General features: G+C 39.3%; 2 protein-coding genes across 2 annotated transcripts in view; one reads left to right on the top strand and one right to left on the bottom strand.

Moving 5' to 3' along the window:
* LOC103143315 (plasma kallikrein-like) overlaps positions 1–6,400 on the top strand; it is a 22,120-nt gene extending 15,720 nt beyond the window's left edge. The window contains exons 2-10 of the mRNA XM_007559796.2: positions 2,975–3,072; positions 3,200–3,350; positions 3,599–3,708; positions 3,965–4,127; positions 4,659–4,777; positions 4,867–4,999; positions 5,109–5,215; positions 5,932–6,091; positions 6,169–6,400. Of these exons, the coding sequence (XP_007559858.1) occupies positions 3,012–3,072; positions 3,200–3,350; positions 3,599–3,708; positions 3,965–4,127; positions 4,659–4,777; positions 4,867–4,999; positions 5,109–5,215; positions 5,932–6,091; positions 6,169–6,277 (1,113 nt within the window). The 5' untranslated portion in view covers positions 2,975–3,011 and the 3' untranslated portion in view covers positions 6,278–6,400. The remainder of the gene's footprint in view (positions 1–2,974; positions 3,073–3,199; positions 3,351–3,598; positions 3,709–3,964; positions 4,128–4,658; positions 4,778–4,866; positions 5,000–5,108; positions 5,216–5,931; positions 6,092–6,168) is intronic.
* Positions 6,401–8,952: 2,552 nt separating this feature from the next.
* LOC103143314 (coagulation factor XI-like) lies at positions 8,953–13,038 on the bottom strand. The gene is made up of 9 exons (XM_007559795.2): positions 12,928–13,038; positions 12,690–12,846; positions 11,683–11,792; positions 11,340–11,502; positions 10,050–10,168; positions 9,831–9,963; positions 9,629–9,735; positions 9,252–9,411; positions 8,953–9,137 (listed from the first exon to the last, which is right to left on the bottom strand). Exons 1-9 carry the CDS (start codon positions 12,992–12,994, stop codon positions 9,023–9,025), a joined length of 1,131 nt encoding a protein of 376 aa, XP_007559857.1. The 5' UTR covers positions 12,995–13,038; the 3' UTR covers positions 8,953–9,022.
* Between the last annotated feature and the right edge of the window lie 1,409 nt (positions 13,039–14,447).

The raw sequence follows: 14,447 nt of genomic DNA, 5'->3' as shown, positions 1-14,447 counted from the left end.
TTGGGGATAAGGACCTTGTCCAAGGGAAAATTGATATATGACAGGGAAGGAAGAAGGAATTGCCAGACGATTATTTTCCCAGTGACCCCCCAGTTGTGAAATTGTCTAACTACTTCATCAATTTGCAGTTACCGCTTAAAGACACCAAGTCTCATAAGCTTGTCAGAGATGGACACAGATATTTTATTTGTACAGCACATTTTGAGCAACAAGACAATTCAAAAATCTTCACAGAAGTGCTAGTTGTTAACCCACTCATGGTGAGATGGGGGTCAGTGAGACCCACAAGTTTTTTTTATTGTTTTTATTTTATTTTGATGTGCTTTATTTAAATTTTTTGAAACAACACAATGTGTTGCTCAGTGGATTTCAGCATACAACTGTGATAGGAATCGTCAGCTATATTATAAGGAAATGAAAGTGTTTGGGAATGACAGCAAGTGGGAGGCCATGTAAACTGAGGTAGCGACGTCAGTGGATGTAGAACTTCTTAGAGTGAAGAGGTTGCTAACTTTCTGCAGAGTAAATCACTACACACTTCAAACTTTATGTTTAGGTCAAGAAAAGTGAACAGACAGCTTCATGGAATGGGTTTCCATGGTGGAGCAGCTGCGTCCAAGCCGTACATCACCAAGTGCAATGCAAGGTGTCAGAAGCAGTGGTGTAAAGTGGATATCTGCAGAAGTGGAGGCGAGTTCTCTGGAGTGACGAATCACGCTTCTCCATCTAGCAATCTGATGGACAAGTCTGGGTTTGGCGGTTGCCAGGAGAACGGTACTTGTCTGACTGCATTGTGCCAAGTGTGCAGTTTGGTGCACACTTGGCACCGTCCTAAGTGCACTGTTTACAGGGGGATCCAGTGGGTACTGTGGTGTGGGCTTGTTTATCAGGAGCTGGGCCTGGCCCCTTAGTTCCAGTGAAAGAAACTCTGAATAAAAAGACATTTTGGACAATTCCATGCTCCCATCTTTGTGGGAACAATTTGGATCTGGACCCTTCCTCTTCCAACACGGACAAAGGAAGGTCCATGAAGACATGGATGGGAGAATCTGGTGTGGATGAACTGGACTGGCCTGCACAGAGTCCTGACCTCAACCCAATGTAACACCTTTCAGATGAATTAGAGCGGAGACTAATTCATCACTATGTGACCTCACAAATTTGCTTCTGGAATAACGGTCAAAAATCCCCTTAAACACTCCTAAACCTTCTGAGAAGATTAACCTTCTCAGAAGAGTTGAAGCTGTTCTAGTTGCAAAGGGTGGACCGACGCCATATTGAACCCTATGGATTAGGAATGGGACATTACTTAAGCTCATATGTGAGTCAAGGCAGGGGAGCAAAATGGTAAACGTTGTTATCCCCAGAACCGCTATTTAACATCGTTCTTGTGAACTCACCTTCCAGCGTGTTTCGCCTTCACCACAAGTACACCTGTACTTTCATCTTCCCAAGCCGCATTTTCTATCGTATTGTTAGGAAATAATCTGCTAGGAGATTATTCCTGAAATTTAATATCACAGAAGTGAAACAAACCCACTAAAATGAGAAGAGTCTTCATCTTGTCAGCTGCTTTGTGAGGACACCAACAATAAATTGATTTGGGACTGATGCGCAAAGTTTATAGCTGCAGAAACAATAGACGTTCAAAATTGGGCTTGATTGATTTAGTTTTTTTCCTCAAATATATTAGATTTTTTTTACATTACGTAACAACTGCCTTTTTCCTGGAGTGATTATTAGATAAGGTGATTTAAAGTAGATTATAGATCATTTTAATTCCTTCGTTGTAGGTTTAAGGTGTGTCTTTTCAAATCAAGATAATGAAAGTACAAATACATAAAATAATTTTGACTACTGTTAAGAGAACAGACAGCAAATCTAGAGAAAAAGGAGGGAAACCTTTTAAATTTTACTCCAGTGACGTTAAAAGTTGTCATAAAGTTTTCAGACAAGGTAAAAAAATCACTGAACAAAAACTGTGTCGTAGGTTTTTGAAAAACTTCATGCAGTTAAAAATAATATCTAAAATATACATTAGAATGTCAGACAACCCTAAAGTGGACCTCACCGATTCTGTGTTTTGCTCAGAATTTATTTTGAGAATATTCAGTTTTTAAAAACTCAAACTGTAGAAATGTTGTTTATTTCTTCAACAGGATGTCACTTTATGGACTGTAAATTGATCTCTTTGTCAAATGTTGACAGTCTTGTTGGTTCTGGTGTCTGTTGTCATTCTCTTAACGCCACAGCAGGGCTTAGGTCACGCTACTTCACTGGTCAATAAGTGACCAGCGATTCTAAGGTCACTTATTGGTGTTTTGGTGAGGTGAACAGGTGCCAAGTCCCTCTGGAAAATGAAATCAACATCTCAACGGTGCTTGTCATCAGCGAAAATCATGTAAAGCAAATTTTGCATTATAAAAATTTTAAGTAAAAATGTGTATCTTAATGGTACAAACTGGTACAAACAACAGACAAACTGCAACACAGTCCCTGTTTTCTATCATTTTTATTTTGGTTTGGTTGCTTATTCAGTTCTTCTCCTTATCAGTGCTGAACTGGCAGCTTGCCCAGGCTGCAGCCTTTCTCCCACCCACTGAATGCTGGGATAGGCTACAAATTTGACCCATGCACAACCCCCTTCACCCCTAGCATCAGCTTATTATTATGTCATGTCATCCTGTTCAATTAAACAAGATCAGTCTGACCCATAACACAAGAGCAGGTCATGTAAGTTTTAGCATTTCTTAAAAGGTAAACCATATCGGTGGGTATATGATAAACTTAGTACATTTATCACCATTACAATCCAGGATTAGTTTTTTTTGTGTGAAATTTTGGAATATAGTTTCCATCTTTTTGCTTTAAAATGACTTTGACTTCTCAGAGTCATCCACTGAGAGTTGCAAAACTGCCCTTTGTCCCACCCGTGTTTAATAAATCTGTTACTTAACCATCTCTCGGATGAGAGCAGCCTCACTTTTTCTGTTTACCATCTGCAGAAGAAGATGGAGTCCTGTTTTGTGAGAGTTTTCCTGCTGCTGGTAGTCTGCCTTTCTCCAACTCAAGGTAATGTACACTTTTTGCACACGTATATTGCGTTCCCACGGATCCTCAGGCGTGAATTATTTTTACTAACTCCACTTTTTTTTTCTTTTGTACATACAATAATCTGTTTTCTCCACAATTTCCTCAGCATGTATTCAAGGTTTTCTGCTAAATGTGGATTTTCCCGGGTCAGACGTAGTAGATTTGTACTCTCCGTCCGTGGAGCATTGTCAAGAGCTTTGCACCCAGCACCCATCGTGCCTCTTCTTCAGCTACAATCGGCCTGAGAAGTCGTCAGGGTATGAGGGCAACGATGCCAACAAAAACACAAATGAAACATTTCACCAAGACACTGTGCACAATTTTATATTAAAATAGCTTGAAATGCATAAAAGAAAAGCGAAACAGGCTTTGGTAAGAAATATTTTTAACTTACTATTTCATTTTACCAGAGAGCTGGCAGGCAGAATATTCTCAATAAAACACTCAAGTACTAGAGAAAATTGTAATATATTTAAAAACATTTATTTTCTTCCTTTCTTTTCAGGAGTTTTCGATGCTACCTGAAATCAAGTTCTTCCGGACACCCACAGTCTCAGGTTTTACTGCTGGGCGTCACTTCAGGCTATTCTCTCAAAACCTGCAATCTGGAGCCGAGTAAGTTCGCTTAAATTTTACAATACTGTAGCTGTAAATCATTTGGTGTGGTATATATTTTTCCCATGTTAATGTGGTGATGAAAATTTATCGTAAAAATGCTTATTCTTTTTCTACAAAACAAAACTCCTGAGTGAACATAATCATAAAGCTGTGACTCTCTCTTACTTGTTCCCCCCCCCGCCCCCCACAAAACCCATGCGTATCTAGATTTCTCTAATGCTTGTTGACCATATTTCTGTCGCCATGGTTCCAGCGCTTTGTTTTTCTCAGGTTTTTGAGGATGTGGATTTCCACGGTGGGGATTACGAAACCTTTTTCACTGCAAACTTTGAGGAGTGTCAGAGGGTCTGCACGCTTGATCCCGTGTGTCAGTTCTTTACGTTTGTAACGGGGAACTTCTCATCTCCGGATGTCAGGTAAAATCTGAACTACCCAACAATATCAATGGTGTTGTTGTTGTTGTTTATTTGTTTGGTGTGTGTGAGATGTATTCCCATACCAAAGCCAAAGCCAGAATCAGAAGACGTGAGAGGTCTGGAAGGTTGGTATGACAACAGCAGATCTCTGGTAGTGATGTCCACATTACGGAAATAATCAACCCATCATATCCTGAGTCTGGATCCTCCCATGTTCCTCCAACTACAGAAGCTTTTGGTCACCTGGTACCTGCCTGCTGCTTTAGGAGTCACTAAGGACAACCAATCCCTAAAAGACTCAATCAGCTCAATGGCTTCCATAACCGCTGGTGCTTACCAACAGGTCCTCTGGTCCAAGACAGAACACCGCAGCTATGATGATACAACTACAAAATTGAACACAAACCTTGGCCCTAGGATGGCCTGGTACACTGCTGAACCACCTTGAAACTATTTGCTTTCTTTTTGTGTGAATCCAGTGACAAGATCAGCTGTTCCTTTTAGAAAACTTTGTTGTTCCCTCTGTTCTAGGTACAAGTGCCACCTTAAATTCAGCTGGTTTGTGCCCAGACCGGCTGCTGTCGCGCTAAAGTCTGGAGTCATTTCTGGATTCTCCCAGAAACCACAACTCACTCAACACTTTGCCACTGGTACGCGGACGACTGGAGTGTCTCCGTGGCGAAGTAATGTACATCGACGTTTTTGCCTCCTTATCACCTTTATTCTGTGTTTTGCGCAGTTTGTCAGAGCCAACTTTTTTCAAACACCGACTTCAGAGGAAATGACTTCCTGGAATCGCAAGCCGTCTCTCCCGAACATTGTCAGTTCCTGTGCTCCGTACATCCACTATGTACCTACTTCTCGTTCAGCAGGTGGGGAGTATGAGACTGTCTAAGATATTTATAGATGGTGGTTTTGATTTGTTTTGATACTTCGATTACTTTAGAGAAACTTTAAAGGGAAATGCCTTATATTTTACAGTAACGACTTCAGGTGTTTCTTGAAGAACAATCCAAACAGCATGGTGGCCAAAACGAAAAGCAACTTCACATCAGGAATTTCATCTCACCTCTGTCAGATTGATGAAAGTACGTTCAACTAATTAACATGAAAGCCAGAACAGACACATTTTCACGAGCAACACAGTTTAAAACTCACCTGTCTTCATTTTTGCTGTATTTGTGGTCAGAATCTATGGAAGTTTTGCTTCCACAGAGACAAAAATTGTCACATTAATCTCTCCTTGTCTTCAAATTGAATTGCTTTGTGAATAGAGCTACATAACTAAACTCTTCATCTGTATTGGTTTGATTTTAATAGCGTTTCATATTAGTGCTCCTTAAAGCCAGCCCAAGGCATAAGCAAACTAAGCTGCTGCTTAGAGCCCAGAAACCATAAGGGGCCTCCCATGAAAGCTTGACTTTTTACACAGATCATAGATCTAACATATTTATACAACTTCATTAAAAATGGGAATTTAATTAAATTTAATTTGACAATTTCAGCACTGAAAATTTGAAAGACATTAAATGGTTTAATAATTGTACTTAAGCTCAAAAGAAAATAGTGCAAGAGTATTTTGTAAAAGTGCAAATATAATAATCATCCTTGATTCTTGTTTTAGCATACTTGCCATCTGAAGCTACGAATTCAACCTCAGTTTGTCCACAACTATATTTTAGCAAATAATTATCACAGATTGATTTTTAACTATTTCCATTCTAGGAAGCTGCTGTTTTTCTCAACATGTTCCTGAAGAAGTTCGCTGTCAAAATCTAACCATAAAAACTACTTTTGCTGACAGGCTGGGCCAAGCTGACCTACAGAGACATCGAGTTTCGTGGCTCGGACTTTCGCTCTGAGGTGGTGAACTTTGTGGACATCTGCCAGGAGAAGTGCACAGAGGACCCCAACTGTCAGTTCTACACCTACCACAACGGGAGCTTCTTCCACCCCGAACATCGGTACGGTGTCTGCAGTCATCAAATGTTCGTACTTGGCTACAGCAGCGATATATGAATTGTTGTTTTTTGTGTTGCAGGCACCGCTGCTATATGAAGCGAGTCGTCACCATGCCTACGCCTTCCCACATTAGGAGAGTGGACAATGTCATGTCTGGCTTCACCTTGAGGAACTGTAGAAGTTCATAAAAGTCTCAGGATTTTAAAAAAAAATCTAAAGCTCTGTTTGCATGTGACAGAATTCGTCTGTTAACTTCAAGCAAATATTTGCAGATTTTTTTTTCCCCTGTTTTTGTGTCTGCAAAAACAAAACAAAACAAAAAAAAATTAAACTATCCAGCAGTGGTTTTGGTTTGATTTTGAAATATTATGGTCATTTTTTTTTCGTCTTACAGAAGAACATTCATCAAGCCAGGCATATTTTACAAATTGTTCTCTACATGACAGAGTGTTTCTGGGTCCTGAAAATACGCTGGAACAGTATTTTATTAGTGTAGAACCAAACAGCTGAAAGTTGAGGTTGTCATTCTACTTTTAAAATGTTTCTATAGTATTAAAAAAATCTAAATCTAGGTTGATATACATTAAATGCCTGAAGATATAACTGACTCATCTTCCAGGCCTTTAATCTGAGATCTTCACATGGCACAACATTTTGTGAATAGTAATTGAAAATGTCCACAAAAAAAAAAGGAATCCAGATCAATAAACAGAACATAAGCAACAGAAGAATCAACAGAAAGACACGAGGTCACACAGAGCAGCATCAATGGCAAACACGTTAATCAGCAACCCAAAATCACACAGATTTAAGAGTACAATGCGGTTATTGCTTTCCTGTAAAACTAACTGAGCACAGAGACGAGATCCCAAGTTAACTTTGAATTCCTCCTTTCATAAAACAGCACAGTTGCATGATGGGATGTGCTGAAGTGAACCAAAAGGCATGGAGGTTGTTATTCAGTAACCTCTTCTTCTTGTCTGGGATGGACCGTTGACCCATCGCCAGTCTGTCACCCATTGCCTGCAACAAAACCCAGCAGTGACATTTCAACATGTCCATTCAGATCAGATAACACAGGTCAATGTGACCAATATAAGACAGGACACTGTTTTGTTGGTTTTAGACTAACATAAATGAAGAGCTTCTCAGCACATTGTAATTATTAGACAAACGTTTTTAAAATTTGGACTTGGTTTCCGTTCTGCCTCATTGGCTGCACTAGTCAGACCATAAGGGAATGTTTCTGGTCTCTTGAATTGACAGGAAACCCAGCAAGGTTGTAAAAATGCCCTTAGACCTAGTATGCTAGGTAATGATGAAGAAATGTTCAGACAAGGTTGCTTATTTAAAATCGCCAAGGTAACAATATGGAAACTAAATATTTACACATGCTGCATAACAAAGACATGAGGTAATAGGCACTTTTGTCAAATCTTCATTGTGGTAAGATCGTGGATGTTTCTCTTAAATCGATGAAAACTCAGCATTCTGTATGGCCGTATGGCTGTATTGGCTCAGCTGGTCAGAGTGTGATGCTAATAACGCCAAGGTCATGGGTTCAGTCCCCATACTGGCCAATTGCAATTTAAAATACTTCAGAAAATGAACACTTATAAAATTGTAAACTAGATTCTTATAACCATTTGATAATCAGCACTTTGTCAAAACTGTAATTGTAGAATGGGTATTCGGGTTTTATTCTACAGGAAAAACATTTGGACAGGTGTATGGTTTTGGAAATAAATGAATTCTTCTAAAAGCTGGAAACTACTGGAAATCACAAGTCTTTGGAAAATCAACTCTTATAACGATCGTTTTAACAAAATGGGATCTTTTAAAAATGTGCAAACATTTTACACATATTATATAGGAAGCATTTTCATTATTACAATTTGATAGTCAGAACTCTGGTCAAGTCTAATTTGCAGAAAAATAAGAAAATCCTGGTCAGGACATGGTGCCAATACTGCCATGATCTACAGAAAATGGTGTCTTTTAAAAAGGTGAAATCAAAATATTTACAAATAATCCATAACCGGCATACTGATTACTGATCAAATCTTATTTACAGTAATTTTTGTGATCCATCTCCTGCAGAAAGTAGAAATGTCACATTCAGTGATGCAACTCATTTTGTTGCACCTCATAAGGTTCTATATTTTTTCATTTCTATATGTATGCAGTTGGTGTTATTCTATCTTTAGAGAAAACGTTATGGCTACTTAACTGATCTACCAAATTGCACCAATAGCCCAATGATGACTTATCTGGAATGTTATAGAAGAACTCAGAACTTTATCTCAATAATTTTAATGAGTCTATGCTCCATTTCAGCAGTTCAGAAAAAAAAATCATCATGCAACAATCGGAGGACTTGCTGCAACATCATGATTTTGTGGTCACATTATATTGGGGAGTGAAAAGTGGCCAACTCATGGAAGAAATAATCACAGGACTCGTATCTTGCCAATCAGGAGGAGATTTATTTAGCACATCAACAAATTCAAGTTACAACAGAACTTCCAAGATCTCACAAAATGCATGAAATCTCCCAACTTTTAATGGTTATAAAACTTTTATAGGGCGTAACACCCATTGGTGTGTATTTGGAAATTTCAGCCAGTGGTGTCCTTTCCTTTGATTTGTGCAGTTGTTTTGGCTCAATTTATAATGATTGGATAGTTCTGGTAAGACGACCGGAACATAACTATTCTACAAAAGTTGCTAATCTCGATGTAATCTTGTTGAAAGTGTGCCAAGAAATCAAAACAAAACCTTTAGCCAAATATATATATATATATATATATATATATATATATATATATATATATATATATATATATATATATATATATATATCTTTGTCTGAAGGTAACAGAAAATGTCCATCAAAAGAGAATAAAAGTTTATTTCTGAAAGCTTTCTGTCTGTTAAGCAAGTGATGTTCTGCAGTCCCTCAGGCTGAAGCCAGACACAACACTGGCTTGTTTGTTAACAATGGGAGGAGCTGGCATGGTGATGACCCTCTTCAGATAGCAGCGACGCCTGCAGCAGTGACAACAGGAAATATCGGTTCAGCGACAAAGTGGCAACATCAGTAAATTTCTACCTGAATTTCAATAATAATGGATAATGGATAATGGATAAGGAATAATGTACCATGCTGCACGGTCAGAGAAGTTTTCATCGACATAGGTGTAGAACTGGCAGTTGGGGTCCTCGTCACATTTCAACTGACAGAGCTCTGCCGTATCCATCAGCTCGAATCGAATGTCGGAGCCACGGAAATCCACACCTTCATAGCTCTGCTTGACCCACGCTGGTAGGAAAGACATATTTGGTCAAATCTCTGCTGTTAAAATAACATACGAGTCTACAATGGGCACAGTTAAGGTAGCATTAATAATTAAAGCAGCTAAATTTGACATAAGTCAAAGACCTCTAACGTTTATTTCCACTTTGGACTTTGCTTCAATACATCTCTGAGAGCAGAAAGTGGGCTATGTTTAGTGTTTGTGTTGACTGATGGTGCGTACTGTCGTCAAGCTGACAGAAGTGTGCCGGTATGCCTGATGTGATTCCGTCTTTTGGTTTAACTGTCAAGTTGTTGAGGTTGTTCTTCAAATAGCATTCAAAGTCATCACTGAGGAATCACAAAGATTTAAAAAGGTTTTAAATGTGCTACGTCTTAGTTGATCGACCAATCAGAACAGCTATGATAAAGGGATCATTTGCTACCTGCTGAAGGAGAAGTAAGTGCACTTTGGATGAGCCGAACACAGGACTTGACAGTGCTCAACGGAAACAGACTTCTGATGCTCAAGGTTGCTTCCCGGGATGTCAGTGTTTGGAAAAAACTGGTTCTGACATGCTGCAAATGGCACAAAACAAAACAAAAATCAACACCATGAAAATCACAATAAAAGACCAGCGTTTTAGCTCTTGATATTTGTTTACGTGTGTCAAGTTCTTGAGTCTGTTGGGTTTTTTGGGCAAATCCGGATGTGACTCCAGCCTTTTTTTCCACAATAGGAGTCCTCGGGACACTCCAGCTAAACTTAAGGTAGCACTTGAATCTAGAAGCAAAGAAAACAGACATTTAAATGGCAGAGAAAAGATGTTCAGAGGCCCTGCTGTGTGATTTCTTGTGTAGAAAAGGTTATAAGATTTTAAGTAATCATCAGAAACTTATTAACACAAAAACTAATGCTTAGCACAAGCAACGCAGAGCAGCATATTGAGAGACTCATTGTCTTCCGTGGACATGAAAACATGTGGAAGTGGGTCATGTGGGTCATGTGGGTCATGGCGCCGCAAGTATCTCTAAACACAAGCAGTTCCAGTAAGTTGAAGAAAGTACAGCTTTGAGTTGTTTTTTTTTTTTTTTCAGATTAATTCAGCAGTTGACCACTCTGATGAAATTATCAAGATTATGTAGTACTTTCTTCTTTCAAATGTTAACTAAAACACTGAAGTTTGCGCCCCCCTACTTACCTCATTAATTCTCCTTAGTGATGACTTTTAGTGCTTTTGTGGATTTTTGCTTGTTTTGGTATTTAGCTACACAAAACTTGCTAGGTCATTCCCATTGTAATTAAATCATTGCAATATGGCAGAAAATGTTTACCACTAATCTATATTAGATTGTTTAAGGAATATTCTACACATAGAACACATTAGAAGCAGTTTGCTACTACAACTAATTGCAAGTTAGTTTAACAAATTTAGTAAAAACCCAAGTAAATTTCTTTTGTGTGGCATGTTCGACATCATCAATTTCTACTTATTTCAGATTCTGCTTGTCTTCAAATTTGTCTCTCTGATTGGTTCAGAATTACTACTTATCTCCTGCAGGTAGTGGCCAGTTAGCTTTGTTTACAACATTTCAACTGAACTTGACTTTAGAAATGTTAAACTAATGTTGAGCCCACATTTTTCAAATAATCCACATCAAGGTATGAGCATCAGTCACTGCCCTTCATTTTCAACTGTAGCACGCCCTCTAGTGGTTGAGATTATATTAACAAGTCTCATACATGTCACACTTAACTTATTGGGCAAAAACATTTGAAGTTCAATGTTGTATCTTTATTTATCAATTTTCTTACTGCTTCAGTCAAGTTGCAACAGCACAACAGATTTTTCATAGTTAACCTTGCTGAGTGTTTTCTTTCACATCACTTTATTTCTACTGAAGATCTTGGACTCTGCACCAAGAGCTTTAATGAGAAGATAATTAACTTTTACCTGATGTTATGGATGGGGTGGTCCTCTTTCATAAAAGCGAAGAACTGACACCCAGGATCCTGTGTGCAGACCCTCTGACACTCCTGAATGTCAGGCGTGAACAAGGTTCTGTAGTCTGCGCCAAAAAAGTCCACGTTCTGGAAGACCTGCGAAAAACAAGGTCCTGGCAGAAACCAGAGAATATTAAAGAAACCATGGATAGCATAGACAAGCCTACGGTGAAGTTTTCTCCTAATTTTGGTTAAAATCTTAATAAAATGTTGCTGTGCTTTTGTTTTTTGTTGTTTGTTTTTTTTCTCTGAGCATTAAATAATTATTTGTAATTCTTAGAGTGTGAGCCTACTTGGTTCTGGATTGCAGGTCTTGAGAGAAAAGCCAGATATGACGCCCAAAAGAGGAGTTTGGGAAGATGGCTGCCCAGAGGGGGTGGATTTGAGGTAGCAGTAAAAGTGCCTGAAGGGGCCGGGGGTATAGTAGCATTATCATTGTTAATCATCATCAACTGTATTAAAGACACAAATATATTGAAAATAAAATACAACACAAATAAAAACAAAATCATCAACTTTATTAAAAACACAAGAATATACATTTTTTTAATGCAAATAAATAATTTTTAAAAAGGTACTAATAACAAATGTAAGCCACTGATTTACAAAAAGGCCTAAACCACCAGTGGCTCAACATTCTGGATTTAAACATTAACTATCTTAAATATTAGTAATATTTAAATACTTTAACCCAGGTGCAGATAAAACAGGCAAGTATTTGTACAATAAAAGAGTTAAGTCCTTTTTTTCTAATATCTTTAAATACAAATTATATTTTTTCATCTAAATTTCATATTTTTTTTAAATTCCACTCATTATATTATTTTAGGCTGCACAGTGGTGCAGTTGGTAGAGCTGTTGCTCTGCAACAAGAAGGTTCTGGGTTCAATTCCTGTCCCTGGCCTTTCTGCATGGAGTTTGCATGTTCTCTCTGTGCATGTGTGGGTTTTCTCCCACAGTCCAAAAACATGACTGTCAGGTTAATTGGCCTCTCCAAATTGCCCCTAAGTGTGAGTGTGTGTGCATGGTTGTGTGTCTCTGTGTTGCCCTGCAACAGACTGGCAACCTGTCCAGGGTGTACCCCACCTCTCGCCCAGAACAATAGCTGGAGATAGGCACCAACAACCCTCCTGACCCCACTAAGGGACAAGGGTGTAAAGAAAATGGATGGATATTATTTTATATGTTAGCTATGTTAATGCAATTAAGTATGTATTTTTGCCTTTTTTTTTCTTCTCTGGGGCAATTCTCAGAAATTCTTCCTCTGTTAAACTATTATTGTAGTAAGTGTGTGTCCTACCTGTTGTCACTGGTCCAGTCAGGCCTGATGAAGGTGAAGAAGAGGCAGGCAGGGTGCTGAGTGCACAGCTGCTGACAGTGCTCCACGCTAGGAGAGTAGAGAAACGTTATGTCTGATCCGGGAAAATCCACGTTCACCAGAAGTCCATTAGGGCATGCTGAAGGAAAAGGAGTCAAAAGTTTACATATGATAAATAAACGGTATAGACATTCTGGAATAAGTCATTTAAGTGTGCTACCTTTACTGAAGGAAAAGCTGCTGGCCAGCAGAAGGCCCACCAGAATCAAAGAACTTTCCATCTTCATCTGCTGAAACAGTGCTTAGCTTTCTGCTTTTTAAAGAACTGGTTCTGCAAATACAGACGTCAAAGGACAAGTTACCTCACATTCTGTTTACACAGTCAGATTGTGTCACATTTCAGACAACTGAGTGTTTTCCTGTTTCAAGGTCCACTGTTCAGCATGCAGAAAAAGATGCAGTATCCGAGGCCATGGCCAGGGTAGAGTGCCTTCTCCGGGTTGGGGGGTGTCGTCCTGCCCCAAGTGGAGGAGTTTAAGTATCTCGGGATCTTGTTCACAAATGAGGGAAGAAGGGAGCGGGAGATCGACAGGCGGATTCGGGCAGCGTCTGCAGTGAAGCGAGCGCTGTACTGGTCTGTCGTCGTGAAAAGAGAGCTGAGCTAAAAAGCAAAGCTCTCGATTTACTGGTCAATCTACATTCCTACCCTCATCTATGGTCATTAGTTTTGGGTCATGACCGAAAGAACGAGATCTCGGATACAAGGGGCCGAAATGGGTTTTGTCCGTAGGGTGGCTGGGCTCTCCCTTAGAGATAGGTTGAGAAGCTCGGTCATCCAGGAGGGATTCAGAGTAGAGCCTCTGCTCCTCCACGTCGAGAGGAGCCAGTTGAGGTGGCTCGGGCATCTGGTCAGGATGCCTCCTGGACACCTCCCTTGTGAGGTGTTCCGGGCACGTCCCACTGGGAGGAGGCCCTGGGGAAGACTCAGGACATGCTGGAGGGACTATGTCTCTTGGCTGGCCTGGGAACGCCTTGAGGTTCCCCCGGAGGAGCTGGAAGAAGTGACTTCCAGCTCCTCCGAAGTCTGGGCCTCGGAGGAGAAGTCTGGACCTCCCTTCTGAAGCAGCTGCCCCCGCGACCCGACCCCGGATAAGTGGAAGATGGATGGATGGATGGATGGATGGATGGATGGATGGATGGATGGATGGATGGATGGATGGATGGATGGATGGATGGATAGAATACAATAAATTACTTTACAATTATGCACTACAGCAGCATTAAAGTCCAAATAGATTATAATACTTTTTAAGTGATCTATTGATGCTAAGATGCAGCTTTACTACTATTTATGTTGGAATAGAACTGAAATACATCACAAACGTTTGCTTCATTCCAGAGAAAAACATTTCAGTTTTTAGAACAGGCAAAGTTACTTTCTTAATTGCCTTTCTTAATTGTTACTTTCTTTCTTAATTGAAGAAGAGAAGAAAGGTTATGAATCATAAATAAAACTGAAAGACTGATCCCAGTCAACGTTGTTTTGCACTTTCTGCAGGTTTTACTATACTTTTAAATCCATAAATCCAGAACTTTATTAATAATAACATATCTTCCATCCTTCAGGCTCTTAAATTGCTCGTCTTTGTAACAATACCACTGGATTCTTTTTGGTCATTTACATTCTGAATTTGTATTTTTATTAAGAGCCAACATTTTTGTGTGCCTTTAAACTATGTC

Source organism: Poecilia formosa, unplaced genomic scaffold, assembly GCF_000485575.1.
Source record: "Poecilia formosa unplaced genomic scaffold, Poecilia_formosa-5.1.2 Scaffold107, whole genome shotgun sequence".
Taxonomy (NCBI): Eukaryota; Metazoa; Chordata; class Actinopteri; order Cyprinodontiformes; family Poeciliidae; genus Poecilia; species Poecilia formosa.
The sequence above is the reverse complement of the archived record's forward strand: the minus strand, read 5'-3'. Positions and strand labels throughout refer to the sequence as shown.